The following is a 16,889-nucleotide window of genomic DNA, read 5'->3' as shown; positions in this document are numbered from 1 at the left end:
TTACTTAAGACAAAGAATTCTCTTTCTTCACGCCCTCTGACAGCTGATAATAGCCATTATACCAGTCTTTGGTAAACAGAAACAATTACGTGGAGCAGAATGTTACAGTAGAAAACCTTGATCCTTTCTTAGTTGACGAGCTGCCTACCAAAATGAAAAAAAAAATAAACAAACAAAACACCAATGCTTAAAGCAAATCTGTGCCAATGAGATTAATCTATTACACAGTTTATTACTTTAGTCAAATGTTATATGAAAAACCAACACCTAACTCACTGAAACACCATGCTTTACTTTGGGTCCATTTAAGTGAAGTATAAATTGTTAAACTTACTTAAAATTCTTCACTGACAAGTAAAAAGCAAAAAGAAGAGGAGGATATTAATTCTAAGTATATTAACTTGAAAAGAACAAGGGAGATATATAAAAGCAAAGTTTAAAACTCCTCTTAAACTTTAATATCATCCTCACAAAGAAGATTTCTATAAGCTCTCTTGACATAAAGGTTAAGGAAGGTTAAGAAGGCCAGTAATTATTGCCCCAAATGGTTGCTGTGGGTGGTTCAGCAGGGGGGAGAGTATACAGGAGAGGCAACATAAAGGTGAAGATGAAGATGTGTTCATTTCATATGTGAAAAAAGGCTAGACTAAATGTATCAACACTCATTTTTGGAAATAAATTTCTCCTGTGTGTGAGAAGTGGTCACTTTGTGCTCATACAACAAATGAAATAAAAAGCTAAGCTGGACCCTCTTATACTGTTGGTGGGAATATAAATTGGTACAGCTCCTATGGAAGACAGTACAGAGGTTCCTTAAAAAACTACAACTAGGGCTTCCCTGGTGGCGCAGTGGTTGAGAGTCCGCCTGCCAATGCAGGGGACACGGGTTCGTGTCCCAGTCCAGGAAGATCCCATATGCCACGGAGTGGCTGGGCCCACGAGCCATGGCCGCTGGGGCTGCACGTCTGGAGCCCTGTGCTCCGCAACGGGAGAGGCCACAACAGTGAGAGGCCCGCGTACCACAAAAAAAAAAAAAAAAAAAAACCTAAAAATAGAGCTACCATATGATCCAACAATCCCATGCTGGGCATATACCTGGAGAAAACCATAATTTGAAAAGATACATGCACCCCAATGTTCACTGCAGCACTATTTACAATAGCCAGGACACAGAAGCAACCTAAATATCCACTGACAGAGGAATGGATAAAGAAGATGTGGTACATATATACCATGGAATATTACTCAGCCATAAAAAAGAAGGAAAGAATGCCATTTGCAGCAACATGGATGGACCTAGAGATCGTCATACTAAGTGAAGTAAGTCAGACAGAGAAGGACAAGTATTGTCTGATACTGCTGAACTTAATTTACAAAACAGAAATAGAGTTACAAATGTAGAAAACAATCTTATGGTTACCAGGAAGGAAGGAAGGGGGAGAGGGATAAATGGGAGACTGGGATTGACATATACACACTACTATATATAAAACAGATAACTAATAAGGACCTACTGTATAGCACAGGGAACTCTACTCAATACTCTGTAATAACCTATATAGGAAAATAATCTAAAAAAGAGTGGATATGTGTGTAACTGACCCACTTGGCTGTACAGCAGAAAGTAATACAACACTGTAAATCAACTATACTCCAAAAAAAAAAAAGAAAGAAAGAAAAGGCTAAGCTGGGAGAATGCAGCACATCGAGTCTTCCCTAACACTTAGGACTAAGGAGGGAAAGAGGTGACACTCTTGTACAGAGAACAGATAGAGGGTTCTAGAGGCCCACCAACTCCTCTGTTCATGAGTTATTAAAAAAGTAATTCAAAGACATAATTTGTTTCACTTTCTACTTTTATAATAATTCTGAGGAAGTTTTGTATAGGCTACTTACTCTCACAAGCACACATGTGTCCGCAAGGCTGAAAAAGAACAGCTGCTTTCTTGTCAGAGCATACCACACATTCTTCAATCTGCAAAAAAGAGGTTACAGCAAAAGCGTAAACATCTACAAATACATCTAATGACTCTAACAGTTCCTTCTGTATCCAAATGTATTTCTCCTCTATTCCTCTATAAGGAAACACTCCTGCACAGAAGAATTTAACACACACTTCTCCTCTGTCCTCTACTTTCTTGGTTACTCATTTTCACATCTTTGAAGACCCCAGCTAAATTGGTCTAGCTCCACTTTAGTCTCCCTACCTGTCCTAAAGAATGATACAGAAAAACTCCATTTCCTCTGAGGTCAGGGAGAACAGACTAGACTTCAATTTTCTTTCTTTCTTTTTTTTTTTTAAATTACTTTGAGGACTTCCCTAGCAGTCCAGTGGTTAAGACTCTGCCTTCCAATGCAGGGGGTGTGGGTTTGACCCCTGGTCAGGGAACTAAGATCCCACATGCCTTGGGGGCCAAAAAACAAAAAACAAAAAAACCCGAAATGAAAAATAGAAGCAATATTGTAACAAATTCAACAAAGACTTTAAACATGGTCCACATCAAAACAAAACAAAACAAAATACCTTAAAAAAAACTATTTTGGAGAGAAAAATCAAAAGAACAAATGACTGAGATAAGATAGATTTCTAATATTCATAAAATTCTAGCCACGTTAGCCAGACTGCTAAAGCTTAAGGGGGATTTTTCTGTTTACCCACATCCAAGGAATTCCACCTAACCCATCCTTTCCCAGGACTTGGAATTCCCCCACACTGGCTGAAGCCCAGAGCTCTGGACTACTCTTTTCGCCTGATCTCCACAAGTCCTCCACACCTATTCATAATTTCCCTCAATTTTTCCTCCTCTTCTCCACTTAATCTGAGTTCTGCGTGTGTAACTATTTCTTAACTTTGCTCTGGTTCTCTGACTCCCATCTGCCTACTGCCCTTGGCTCCACATCCATCTTTCACTGATTCTCCTCCCTTCTGACACACATTCACCCCTATCTGTGTCATTTAACATTACTGTCCAAAAATGATGACCACCACTTCACCCAAACAACCAAAATATTGGACCTTCCCCACTTAGACCTTGCTATGTACATAGAATTTACATAGTCGTAGTAATCTAGTGGGAAGCAGTAAGACATGGTTGGTCAGGATCTTTATGTTCCTGCATTCCAATTCCAGCTCCAATACTAACAAATTACCTAACACTGTAGAGCTGCAGCTTTTTAAAAATCTGAACAATAAAGAACAATCCTTCTTCACAGGTGGTAAACTGTCAATTAGAAGACAAGGAGAGGACTCAGGTGGCCCTTATTCAAGTATATCCTAGAACAATGCTAACTATGAGATAGGAGGGCATATTTTTTTTTTTTTTTTTTTTTTTTTTTTGTGGTACGCGGGCCTCTCACTGTTGTGGCCTCTCCCATTGTGGAGCACAGGCTCCGGACACACAGGCTCAGCGGCCATGGCTCACGGGCCCAGCCACTCCACAGCATGTGGGATCTTCCCGGACCGGGGCATGAACTCGTGTCCCCTGCATCGGCAGGCGGACTCTCAACCACTGCGCCACCAGGGAAGCCCCGAGGAGGGCATATTTTAAGACATAGCAATATAGAGTACAAGAAAGAGTTCTGAGAAATATTTAAGAAGACTTGGTAACTAATAAAATGTATAGAATGGTGAAGAAGAGATCTAAGATATCTGCTAAGTTTCTGACTTGATTTAAAACAGTTGAAAGAAACAAATTTCAGTCGCCTACAGCTTATGGGATGCAAGACCAGGGTGTTCTTTCCAACTCTAGGATTATACATACAGGCTTTAAGACCTACTCAAGGTTAGACTATAACGAAGGGAATGTTCACCTTCAGTACACAAATCCAGCCCACAAACTGCAAACACTAAGCAGTACACTACCAGAACCACAGTGGGGAGCAGAGACAGGAAGACCCTGGAAATGGGCGACTAAGGAACCCATAGCCTGGAGGCAGGTACACTAACTTTTCATAGCTCCCAACGAAGTTTTTCCTCTCTCTAAAAGAACGGCTGAAATAAACAAATGGGACCTAATGAAACTTAAAACCTTTGCACAGCAAAGGAAACCATAAACAAGATGAAAAGACAACCCTCAGAATGGGAGAAGATATTTGCAAATGAAGCAACTGACAAAGGATTAATCTCCAAAATATACAAGCAGCACATATGGCTCAATAAAAAAAACAAACAACCCAATCAAAAAATGGGTGGAAGACCTAAATAGACATCTCTCCAAAGAAGACATACAGATGGCCAACAAACACATGAAAAGATGCTCAACATCACTAATTATTAAGACAAATGCAAATCAAAACTATGATGAGGTATCACCTCACACCTGTCAGAATGGCCATCATCAAAAAATCTACAAACAATAAATGCTGGAGAGGGTGTGGAGAAAAGGGAACCGTCATACACTGCTGGTGGGAATGTAAATTGATACAGCCACTATGGAAAACAGTATGGAGGTTCCTTAAAAAACTAAAAATAGAACTACCATATGACCCAACAATCCCACTACTGGGCACATACCCAGAGAAAACCATAATTCAAAAAAACACATGCACCCCAATGTTCATAGCAGCCCTGTTTACAACAGCCAGGACCTGGAAGCAACCTAAATGTCCATCAACAGAGGAATGGATAAAGAAGATGTGGTACATATATACCATGGAATATTACTCAGCCATAAAATGGAATGAAATTGGGTCATTTGTAGAGACGTGGATGGACCTAGAGAGTGTCATACAGAGTGAAGTCAGTCAGAAAGAGAAAAGCAAATATCATATAATAATGCATATATGTGGAATCTAGAAAAATGGTATAGATGATCTTATTTGCAAAGCAGAAATAGAGACACAGACGCAGAGAACAAATGCACGGATACCAAGGGGGAAAGGGGTGGGGTGGGAGGAACTGGGAGACTGGGATTGACACATATATATTATTGATACTATGTATAAAATAGACAACTGATGGGAACATACTGTATAGCACATGGAACTCTACCTAATGCACTGTGGTAACCTAAAAGGGAAGGAAGTCCAAAAGGGAGGGGTTATCTCTATGTGTATGGCTGATTCATTTTGTTGTGCAGCGGAGGCTAACACAACATTGTAAAGCAATGTAAAGCATTGTAAAGCAACCAACGAAAATTAATTAAAAACAAAATAAAATAAAGGAAGGGCTGAGGACCATGGCTAAATTTCAAAGGTGTGTGAGTCAGCTATCTGGCTGGCTAATAAGCTGAAAAGAAAAGTAGGCACGGTATGGGCGAAAGAAGTGAAAATCTCAAACTTTAGCAACTAGACAGACAGACAAAAGTCTCAAGAGCAATGACAACACGGAGGTGAAACTCTGACTGATCTAGCCATTTATTTGTACGTAAGGAGCATCTTCATATTAATATTTTAAGAACTGTATGTGCTAAATACTGGTCAAACATTAAAATGTGACAATTAAAAAAAGTAAATTAGATATTATGTGTACAGTGTCTAGTTCAATGCCTAATATAAAATCAGCACTTAATACATGATGATTCTCTTCTCCTCTCTATATAAAAGATGTGTTGGTTTTTAAAATGATTCCCGATGCAACTGTCTACATATCTGAATTGCTGATAAAGAGTTTAAAATCATCTAACAAACCAATCTAATAATCATTTACTTACCCATTCAGCTATTATTAAAAAAATTTTTTCTAAGCATAACTTTTTCCCCTTCTGGATTTTTTTCCTCAGATTACATTCCCAGGAGTGGAATTACTATATCAAAGCATATTTATTGTAACTGTTTGTATATATATTGTCAGGATGGTCTCTCAAAAAAATGTAAACCCATTTATTCAGCCAACTGCAGTATTAAGAGAGTACTCATTTCTCTTGCCTAGCTAGCATTATTTAAAGTTTATTTTTGCTAATTTGACAAGAATGGCTAATAATAGTTCATAATTTTTAATTTGTATTTCTTTAATTGCTAAAGAGACCAAGCTTGTTTATTCTCCCTCCCTCCAAATACTAGTTTTACAATTTGTTTTATCTTCAGTGAAGTTGTTCACGATCCTTTAACCACTTGGGGTCGCTATTTCTTTACATTCGAAGGCTCTGCAACGAACCTGGCAAATCTCTTTGGTGGGTATGTAAGTTTTTCTACTTTTGTACAGGTTTGAAAATTCCATTACTTAAAATACAAACAGACACCTTACTAATTCTTGGAATTCCGAAATGGTCTAAAAAGAAGTGACAACATAATCCTTCCTCTCTACCTTCCTGTTCTGTCAACCCTCCCTTGCAGACATTGGTTTTAATTCTGTCTGTGTATCATAACACAGAGGAAAGAATAGTGACTTAAGAATCAAGAAAACTGCGTTGAAGACCCAACTGTCAGTGTACTTCTTTGAGCTTTGCTTTTTTCAATTATTTCAGTAAACCAAAATGAGTAAGATGGAAAACACTAAGTTACATGGAAAAAAAAAATGAAACCAGAAACCCACAAAAGAATACTGCTTCTCAAAAAGCAAAAGGAGTCAGATGAGATAAAAAGTGCAGAGGAGATACAGAATTTGACCACCAAAAACTGCAGGATGATCAGACTTTATTTGCCTAATGGTGGGATACAGTACGAAATGAATAGCATCGTCTATGAAGTTTTCTTGCCCAGTATGTCTAAGCTGACCCTAATCAAGCAGTTAGATCTAACTTCCAGTTTACAAAAACACAAAGGATATAAAAACAAATTAAAGAATACCATGATAAAAATCAAATAAATCCAGAATGTGTGATATTCTACCAAAAAAATCAACTAGTCTTTTACAAAACAATCCATGTACTCAAAAAAGGTGCAATATACAAGTAACTACAACACAAAGTGGAATTAAATACATCTTTAGGTTATAAGGTGCTTTGAAAGTAAAACAGTAGATTACTTTTATTTTTAACTAGTACTGTAGCTTACGTATTTCAATTGGTGTCTTGATAAATGTATAAATTATACATTCCCATATTTAGATCATTCTTAGGAAGAACAAAATTAAAAGACACGTGGCATCATATAATCTTACTTATCATTAACTGTAGTCTTGAAGAACTTCAAAAAATAATAAAATGCTATATTTAAAACATATTACCTTTGTCCTGGATTGAACTTGTTCTTTACAGATGAGGCATTTCTTGACTCGTGGAGAACACAAAGAACAGGTAGCAATATGTCCACATGGGCCAAAAAGAGTATCTCTCTTCATATCTGAGCACACCATACACTCTTCTAAGGTTTCAGAATCATTACTAATCATAGAAGGACTTCGAGAACCCACCTGACCACTAATAAAAGAAAATATTTCTAATTAAGCCTATGAGAATATTCATATTACAAATTCATTAATTTAAATGTTTTTTAAAACATCTAGAGCACCATTAGTATGGGTAAAAAACAACTTTAATTATGTTAAAAATTAAGCTTTAACATCTATATATGAAACATTGTATACTATATTTTTCTACTTCTCTGCATTTTTACAAACTTCTAGTACAATTCAAATTTCAATTCAACAGATCCTCACCCAATGGAAAAGAGTGAATCTTCTTCTAACAAAGAAATCAAAAACACTAGTTTAAAAAAATTAACATAAACAGTTTCCCTCAGAAACTGTTTTATCTATATAGGACCATTTGAGGAAGACACAGAATATAGGAATAAAACAAAAATCCTAACTAGAGCCCATGTTAGTTATGCTAACTACAGACAGAATGAAGCATTATCAGAGTCCACAACTGACAGGGCACTTTGGAAAATATGTCACTGCAGCTGCTGTTTTGACATTTCTTTTAAGTGTATCCTTAAGGAGCATAAAATTCTATTACAGAAAGACAGAACACGTCTATAAATATATATATACAAGATATAAAAATACATATGCACAACCAACTACAGGTACAGACAGAAAAGGGGCACTATTTCCACTACGATCTTCAAAAACTCATGAACACGTGGGCTCACGTGTACATATTCAAAGTGGTTTCCCCTTATATCCCAGTGTTTAAGTTATTGCTGCAGTAATTACAGTGCCTCTATCTATATATTTTAGATGCATTCTGCCTTGCTCTAATAAAATGCCCCTTAAGAATATATTTAAAGAAATGTATATACCTCTATATAAAATGGAATACTACTCAGCCATAAAGAAGAGTGAAACAATGCCATTTGCAGCAATATGGATGGACCTAGTGATTATCATACTAAGTGAAGAGAGTCAAAGACAAATATCATACGATATCACTTATATGTGGAATCTAAACTATGATACAAATGAACTTATTTACAAAACAGAAACAGACTCAGACATAGAAAACAAACTTATGGTTACCAAAGGGGAAAGAGGTTGGGGGGGGATAAATTAGGAGTTTGGAATTAGCAGATACAAACTACTATATATAAAATAAACAACAAGGTCCTACTGTATAGCACAGGGAATTATATTCAACATCCTGTAATAAACCATAATGGAAAAGAATATGAAAAAGGATATGTATATATATGTATAACTGAATCCCTTTGCTGTACACCAGAAATTAACACATTGTAAATCAACTATACTTCAATAAAAAATAAAACAGAATAGAATAAAAAAGAAATGTATATACCTCATTATATTAATTTCCCTATAACTGTGGAACCACATGATACTTTATGTACAGAATATTAGGTTTTATGATAATAATACAAACCTGACTTTTTCTTTATGACACTTTGCCAGTGCCTTGCAGAGACTTGGATCAGGACAGAGATCAAGTGGCGACTGACCCTTCTTATTTCGAATGCTAAGGTCAGCACCATTAGCAGCCAAGAAACAGGCAATAGATGCTGCACTCTTCTTCTCAGCTCCCTGGGTACCAAGTCCCATTATTAACTGAAATCAAATGAAAAAAGTCATTATTTTCCCTTTAGGAATGTTATCAATTCTTATCACCAAATATATATATATATATATATATATATATATATGCAAGAATGTGTGTGTATGTGTATGTGGTGTGCACATGCTTGCGTATATAGGTATGTATATATGAATATATATGTGTGGTAAAAAACTTGTCTGGCAAGACTATATAGATGTGGTGGACACTTATGAGTTGCAGTCCTAGTATCCTTCCTCCACGACACCTATCCCCAATTTCCTCAGGTGTATAGTATGAGGACTGACCCATCTCCAGTTTTAGAGGTGAACCAAAGATGGCTCAAACCACTCAGAGACCCACCTCATCTATGTGATTAGTTCAGGGGTGACACATAACCTAAATCAGGTCAATTAAGGCCAATAAAACTCAAGAACAAGACTTCTGATTGAGATATTGAGGAGACAGTCTCCCTTTTCTACTCAATTTGTCTCTGGAACTGCTAGCAACCAACGTGAAACAAAAAGGGGAGAGACAACTGAGAAATGAACCAAGAACCAGGAATTAAGCCACAAAGTGGAGAATGAGACAGATCAGGTTCTACTGTCATCTGAGCTTCTGACTCACACATCTTGTCTGATAATAGTCATAATAATTATTAATATTTATGGAGCATCTACAATGGACTAAGAACTATTTTAAGCAGTTTCCATGAATTAACTCATTTAATCTTTACAACCTTATGGAGGTAGTTACTCACTTCCCCTCGTTTCAAAATGAGAAAACGAGGCACATAGGAGTTAGAGTATTTACCGATGGTCATACAGAAAGGCAGCAATTCTCAAACACTTTGGTCTCAGAACACTTTACATTCTTAAAAATGATTCTAAAATTCATATGGAAACGTGAAGGACTCAGAATAGTCAAACAACCTTGAAAAAGAAGAAGAGACTTATACCACTGACTTCAACATTTATTACAAAGCTACTGTAATCAAGCCAGTGGGTTGACATCACATAGATAAAGACACAGATCAATAGAAGAGAACTGATTTTAGATAAAGGCACAACAGGCAATTCAGTAGAAAAAAACAGTCTTTTCAAACAAATGGGGCTGGAATGACTGTATATCCACAAACAAACAAAAAACAAAAAAGAACTTTGACCCATACCTCATATTATGCATATAAAAATTAACTGAAAATGAATCACAGACCTAAATGTAACAGCTAAAACTTTATAAACTTTTAGTACAAAATAGGAGAAAACCTTAGTGACCTTGGATTTAGCTAAGATTTCTCAGGACACAAACAATAAAAGAAAAATTGGTCAATCAGACTTCATTAAAATTAAGAACCTCTGCTCTTCGAAAAATACTGTTAAAAGAATGAAAAGAGGGCTTCCCTGGTAGCGCACTGGTTGAGAGTCCACCTGCCAATGCAGGGGACATGGGTTCGTGCCCCAGTCCGGGAAGATCCCACATGCCGCAGAGCAGCTGGGCCCATGAGCCATGGCCGCTGAGCCTGCGCGTCTGGAGCCTGTGCTCCGCAACGGGAGAGGCCACAATGCAAAGTGAGAGGCCTGCATACCGCAAAAAAAAGAATCCATGGAGCAACTAAGCCCGTGTGCCACAACTACTGAAGCCCACGCGCCTAGAGCCCATGCTCTGCAACAAGAGAAGCCACCACAACAAGAAGCTCACACACCGCAATGAAGAGCAGCGCCCGCTCACTGCAACTAGAGAAAGCCCGTGTGCAGCAATGAAGACCCAACGCAGCCAAAAATAAATAAATAAAATTTTAAAAAAGAATGAAAAGACAAGTTACAGACTGGGAGAAAGTATGTGCATGCCACGTATCTGATAAAGAACTTGTATTCAGTTTATAAAAAGAACCCTCAAAACTTAGTAGTAAGAAAACAGCTCAACAAAATAATGAAGAAGGTCTGAAGAGACACTTCATCAAATATACATGAGTGGTGAACAAGCAAATGAAAAGAGGTTCAATACCAGCAGTCATAAGGAAGTGTAAATTCAAACCACAAAAAGACACCACAAAACTCCTGTTTGAATGGCTAAAGTTATAAAAGGAGAACCAAACAACTTTTAGTAAGAATGCAAAACAATACAGTTATTAGCATTGACTAGTATTTAGCTCATAAACTAAATTTGTACATTTGTAGCTCTGATGAAATATCTTATCAGGTGCAAGTTAAATCAGCCATAAATATAAGCCTCTGCATTAAAAGATGCTTCCACTGGCACTGAATTAAAGATTATCTTTACTCACGGTGTTTTTGGATGGCTCCCAGGCAGCATCGACCTTCCCCACATCTTGCATATCTTGAAGCTGACGTAGCTGAGACAAAGTGTGATGCCTCAGAGCTTCATGCAAAGGAGTATCCCCATCCTTATCCTGAATATCTAATTTGGCACCTGCACGGACCAAAAGCTAGAAGAGAAAAACATCTCATTTTGCTAAAGTATTCCACCCACAAGAAGTTACAACATCTCTAAAGTAACAGTGTGAGAGCCCTGGACCTATCTGACGGGGCTGCCACGAAAGTTAATTATTCTTATGTATCTGCTTGCTAAACTACTCTATACCCACCCCTGTGACTCCTTACAAATAATGATGAACCTGGTTATTCAAATATACTGAATTAGAGAAAGCAGAAAGAAATAAGAACCAAAATGTTGCTCAATTAATCTACTCTAAGATCAAGATAACTGGGAGAAATTTAGGACATTTTTTTTCTCATTTTAATTTCAGATATGTGAGTTGGGATATTTTAAGTATTTCCAATAGGACCAAATCATAACGTTCAAAATTCTTCTATTATTTAAATAAGCAAGTTATTTATTTCCATTCTCTTTGGTTAATATTCTCCAAATGTATGGTTATAAGGGTTGTAAGTCCAAATATCAGAGAAATGAAGAATTTTTGACAAGAGGAATTTTAAATAATAATAAACGTGAAGTGTTTGCTAAACTGCAATCTCTTACATATAACGCATAATTAATATATCTCAATTAAATATATATATATTTAGTTAGTTATTTTTGGCTGCGTTGGATCTTCGTTGCTGCATGCGGGCTTTCTCTAGTTTCAGCGAGTGGGGGTTACTCTTGGTTTCGGTGCACTGGCTTCTCATTGCAGTGGCTTCTCTTGTTGCGGAGCACAGGCTCTAGGCACACGGGCTTCAGTAGTTGTGGCTCGCGGGCTCTAGAGTGCAGGCTCAGTAGCTGTGGCGCACAGGCTTAGTTGCTCCGCAGCATGTGGGATCTTCCCGGACCAGGGCTCGAACCCGTGTCCCCTGCATTGGCAGGCGGATTCTTAACCACTGAGCCACCAGGGAAGCCCTCAATCGATATTTTAAGTGGTAAACATAAAACTTTGCTTACAGTGCTTTAACAAGTTCCCTAATCATTTCTGTAAATGCTATCAGAGTTTTAGAAAAATACCATACAAAGAAACCAATCTCAAGCACATGGTCCTACCTGTCTTGGCTAATTACTGTTTTCTTTTGTTTTGCTTGCTTTGTTTCAAAAAGATTATATAATGTCTCTGCAGGACAGTTTCTCAAATTTGAACATGCATCACAATTACCTGGGGGCCTGTTAAACCACAGATTGCTAGTTCCCCACCCTTGGAGGTTGATTTGGTTGGTCTGAGGTGGGGCCCAGGAATTTACTTTTCTACCAAAGTCTCAGGTGATGCTGATGCTGCTGCTTCAGCCTCCAAACTTTAAGAATCACTGCTCTACAAAAAAGTTGTAAACAGATAATCTTTCAAGTATTTTGACTGGATCACCAGATTAGTAAAATAAAAATACACATGTCAGCTTTTTTGGAATCTGTTCGGCAAATGTGTAGCCGAAGCCTTTAATTACAGTTCATTCTCAATTATAAAAATTAAAAGGGAGTATACTTTTTAAAAAAACAAATTTGTAAGTTACTCTGAAATCCTCTGGTTTAATATTCTGGGAATTTACAAATCTGGCAACAAAATTATAAAGACTTTGAATATCAGAATCTTAAGATTTTCCTTATTACAAATTAAAACTCTTTACCCAACTGATGTAAAATAATAGCCTAAAATCATAATTTTTACCTCTAGCTATGCCTTTTGAGAAATCTAACAAAGTATGATTTAATAAGCAAAGATTCACTTTAGTAGACACGTTACCCTCACAATCTGGGTGTGCTGCCGCTCAACAGCAAGGTGTAGGGCAGTCTGCTGGTTCACATTCTGGATATCCAGGTTTGCGTTACCCTGAAAAACAAGGCATACACAGTTAAATGTGACAAGAGGGAAGCATACTAAACTAACTCTTTGCGAAGAATCAGTACACTGGACACTACTGACCACACCCCCTTCCTAGGGGGCTGGGACCTTGTTCTCATATGGTAACATAGGAAGAAGTGGACAGGGCAGCAAACTTACTGAAGTATAACAGCAAGTTTAAAATAATTATTATTATTATGGTGATTCCATCTAAGAACAGTTAAAGGACAAAGTACAGTACAAACACAGCTCCCTTTTAATCTCCATTATAGAGCAATGGACATAATCAGCTCATTTTAACTGTAATATTTCCTGAAAGTATATTAATGAGTCTTCACATTGGATCTAGATTTCTTTTAATGACCTAATAAGGTCAGTTCCTCTTGCTGTAAAATTGAGCTCTTCCTCATTCAGTGAAAAGGAACTCTGCTGGAGGGTGAGAAGAAGATAACGCTTAATTAGTACATACAAACACTTATTGAAGGAAGAGCAGAAAGTCCCACCAGGGCCCTGAGATAGACAAAGGACCATGAGAACAGCTGATGCCAAGCACAGAGGAAAGGGACGGAGAAGCAAAAGCAATGAACATAGTGTCAGTGTACCTAGGTTCAAGTGTTGTCAGCTATGAGCTTTGTGAGTTTAAGCACTGTATCATTTCATGCCTATTTCCCTCAGCTCCAAAATGGTAAGGGCACAACCTATTCCAGGGGTCAACGTGAGGATTAAGAAAAATAACATGTCAAAATGCCTAGCACCATGTCTGGCATGATAAAGAATAATAATAAATTTTTTAAAAAATACTAAAATTAAGTAGAGGGCTACAGAGTCAAAAAAAACAAAAACAAAAACGTATCATTCCATTTGTGTCTTAGAACCATTCATGCCCTATGATCACAACTCTGACACCCCTACCTGTGCACCTGCTTGGTGCATCAGGTAGAGCTGAAACTCCCTTATGGGAGTTTGGTTGGTCTGAACATGCTATGACATGTTCGGGAAGGTGGGAGTTTCTGGATTGTTTTTACTATTTATGTTTCTTTGAGTGCAATCATTAGGCTCCTGATCTCAGCTTGCTTTCCTTTTTTTTTTTTTTTTTTTGGCCATGCCGCGTGGCTTATGGGATCTTAGTTCCCCAACCAGCAACCGACCAGCAATGGCCCATGGCAGTGAAAGCACTGAGTCCTAACCAATGGACCACCAGTGAATTCCCTCAGCTTGTTTTCTTATCATGTCTGATCTCATATAAATGCAGAAAGTGAGGGATCTCCTTTTTAAGTTTCCTGAACTTGTTTCCATCATTTAGATTTTCCAAAGTAGTATTCATTGTATGGATATACCATAATTTGTTTATTCAGACACTAGGTGATGAACATTTGGTTTGCTTTCAGTTTAGGGCTATTACAAATAATGCTGCTACAAGTAGTTAGTAGGAGTATTTCGTGGAAATGTGCCCTCAGTTCTCTCAGATACATATCTAGACGTGAGACTGCTGGGATGAATGTATGTTTAACTTTATAAGAAACTGCTAAACTGTTTTTCAACATGGCTACCCTGTAAAACACCAGCAACATTTGTGAATTCTAACTGCTCCACATTCTAATCAACACTTGGTATTGTTGGCATTTTTAATTTTAGTCATTGTAGTTGGTGATTAGTAGTGCTGGTGTAATTTCTGTTTTACTAATGACCAATGGTAATTAAAGCAAGGTCACAAGATACATGGTAAATATATTTTAAAAATTGCAACTCTATATATTAGCAATACATAAGTTGAAATTGAAATTTTAAAATACAATTTACCAATAGGATCAAAAAATTACTTAAAGATAAATCTAATATGCAAGAGCAATCAAACTCCCCCAAAGACTTTTAATAGAAACTAATAACCTGATTCTAAAATGTACTGGGAAATTCCAAAGATCTAGAACATTAAAGTAGTTCTGAGAAAGAAAAACAAAGTTAGAGGACTTACTCTAACTGATTTCAAGACTTACTATAAAGCAACAATAATCAAGACAGTGTGGTACTGGCTTAAGGTCAGTTGTTTGGATTTTGGATAAAAAGGAATTTATCATAATTAACAACACTTCTAAGAAAATTAATTTTAATAATAAAGGCTTACAATGGCAGGGGAAAGGTTTGTTTAACTTTTGAACTATTTTTTTTACCTAAACTTCTGTTAGTTTATGGAATGTCTATCTTACGATCTATGACCTAATTACACATAATGTACTATCTACTAAATTTTTCTGTTTCATCTTCTTAACTAGACTGTAAGTTCCTTGAAGTCAGGGATCACAGATAATTCTTTAGTAACTTTAGTGCTTAGCTATGGCATATGCTTGACTGAAGCATTTAAAAATTTTACTGAATATACCAAAATATCATAAAATTGCAATAAACAGGTTTCCCCCAAAATCCAATCTCATAAAAATGTAGAGCATCTTATTCCTGAGATGAATGAAATGACCAAGGTGAGCCTATGCTGCTATCCAAGGGGTCCAGCAGTAGTCATGAACTGCATCCCTAGATCCTAGCTGCAGCCTGGTGTTACCTGGTGGCAACTGCCCACACCAGCTTAGATATCAACATGATGGTTCTTGGTGCTAGAGCAGAGTGATACTTCCACAATAGTAGCAGTGATTCTGGAAAATCCCTTTTCATTGATGCCTATTTCGTTGGACCAATCCAGGAAGACTGTGCAGAGAGAATACTGGAGACTGAAGGATTCCCCCCCACCACCACCCCCTTCTCCCCACACACACCACTAACTCCCTCCATTTAAGAACCAATGTTAGGGGAATTCCCTGGTGGTCCAGTGTTTAGGGGTCCATGTGAGTTCGATCCCTGCTTGGGGAACTAAGATTTTATATGCTGCGTGGCACAGCCAGGGAAAAAAAAACAAAAACAAAAACCAGTGTTAGGCGGAAGACTAAATTCATATTATATCTGAATTTGCATCATCATGGGATTTTGCTGTAAGATCCCATCATCATGGTATTTTACTTATTATCAATAAATAAGTAGTTGATGAAGTAAAAAATAAATAAATAGCAATGATCCAAAATTGTTAAAAATTACTGAACTGCTTTCCCTACCTGATGTACCAACAGTTCAGCCACTTCTACATGATTATTAAGGGCAGCCAGATGCAAGGCAGTATAACCATCATCTTTCTTCTCATCCACAATCCACGGTCTTGGTAATTTCGACAGTAAAACACGCATTGCACTGAAAGTCAAATATTTAATTAAATATTTTATTATTTTCTTTAGAAAAAATATTCAAAAGAAACTTTTAAAATAAAATGAATATACTCCTCTTTAAAGAAAATTATGCCCTTAGAGACAAATAGAAATTCAAAATTTCTAAATCGGGCTTCCCTGGTGGCGCAGTGGTTGAGAGTCCGCCTGCCGATGCAGGGGACACAAGTTCATGCCCTGGTCCGGGAAGATCCCGCATGCCGTGGAGCAGCTGGGCCCGTGAGCCATGGCCGCTGAGCCTGCACATCCGGAACCTGTGCTCCACAATGGGAGAGGCCACAACAGTGAGAGGCCCGCGTACCGCAAAAAAAAATAAAATAAAAAAAAAATAAATTTCTGAATCTTAAATATACAGCCTTTTGATATTGTAAGAGGTAAACAAATTATTGCTGTTTGGAGAACAGAATCAAAACAGAATGGGAGTGTTACAAAAGGGAAACATTATGAGAGGAAAAAAACCAAAGGTAAAAG

General features: G+C 37.3%; 1 protein-coding gene across 1 annotated transcript in view; it reads right to left on the bottom strand.

The window, feature by feature from the left end:
- The window catches only part of MIB1 (MIB E3 ubiquitin protein ligase 1), a 119,344-nt gene that overhangs the window by 6,842 nt on the left and 95,613 nt on the right, over nt 1-16,889 (bottom strand). The window contains exons 13-18 of the mRNA XM_081252737.1: nt 16,254-16,386; nt 13,057-13,143; nt 11,158-11,319; nt 8,703-8,884; nt 7,106-7,298; nt 1,897-1,975 (exon numbers count right to left, since the gene is read on the bottom strand). Coding sequence (XP_081108863.1) covers nt 1,897-1,975; nt 7,106-7,298; nt 8,703-8,884; nt 11,158-11,319; nt 13,057-13,143; nt 16,254-16,386 — 836 coding nt within the window. The remainder of the gene's footprint in view (nt 1-1,896; nt 1,976-7,105; nt 7,299-8,702; nt 8,885-11,157; nt 11,320-13,056; nt 13,144-16,253; nt 16,387-16,889) is intronic.

Source organism: Mesoplodon bidens (assembly GCF_964165515.1).
Source record: "Mesoplodon bidens genome assembly, chromosome: 13".
NCBI lineage: Eukaryota > Metazoa > Chordata > Mammalia > Artiodactyla > Ziphiidae > Mesoplodon > Mesoplodon bidens.
Note: the sequence above shows the minus strand (reverse complement) of the source record. Positions and strands in the feature narration are given on the sequence as shown.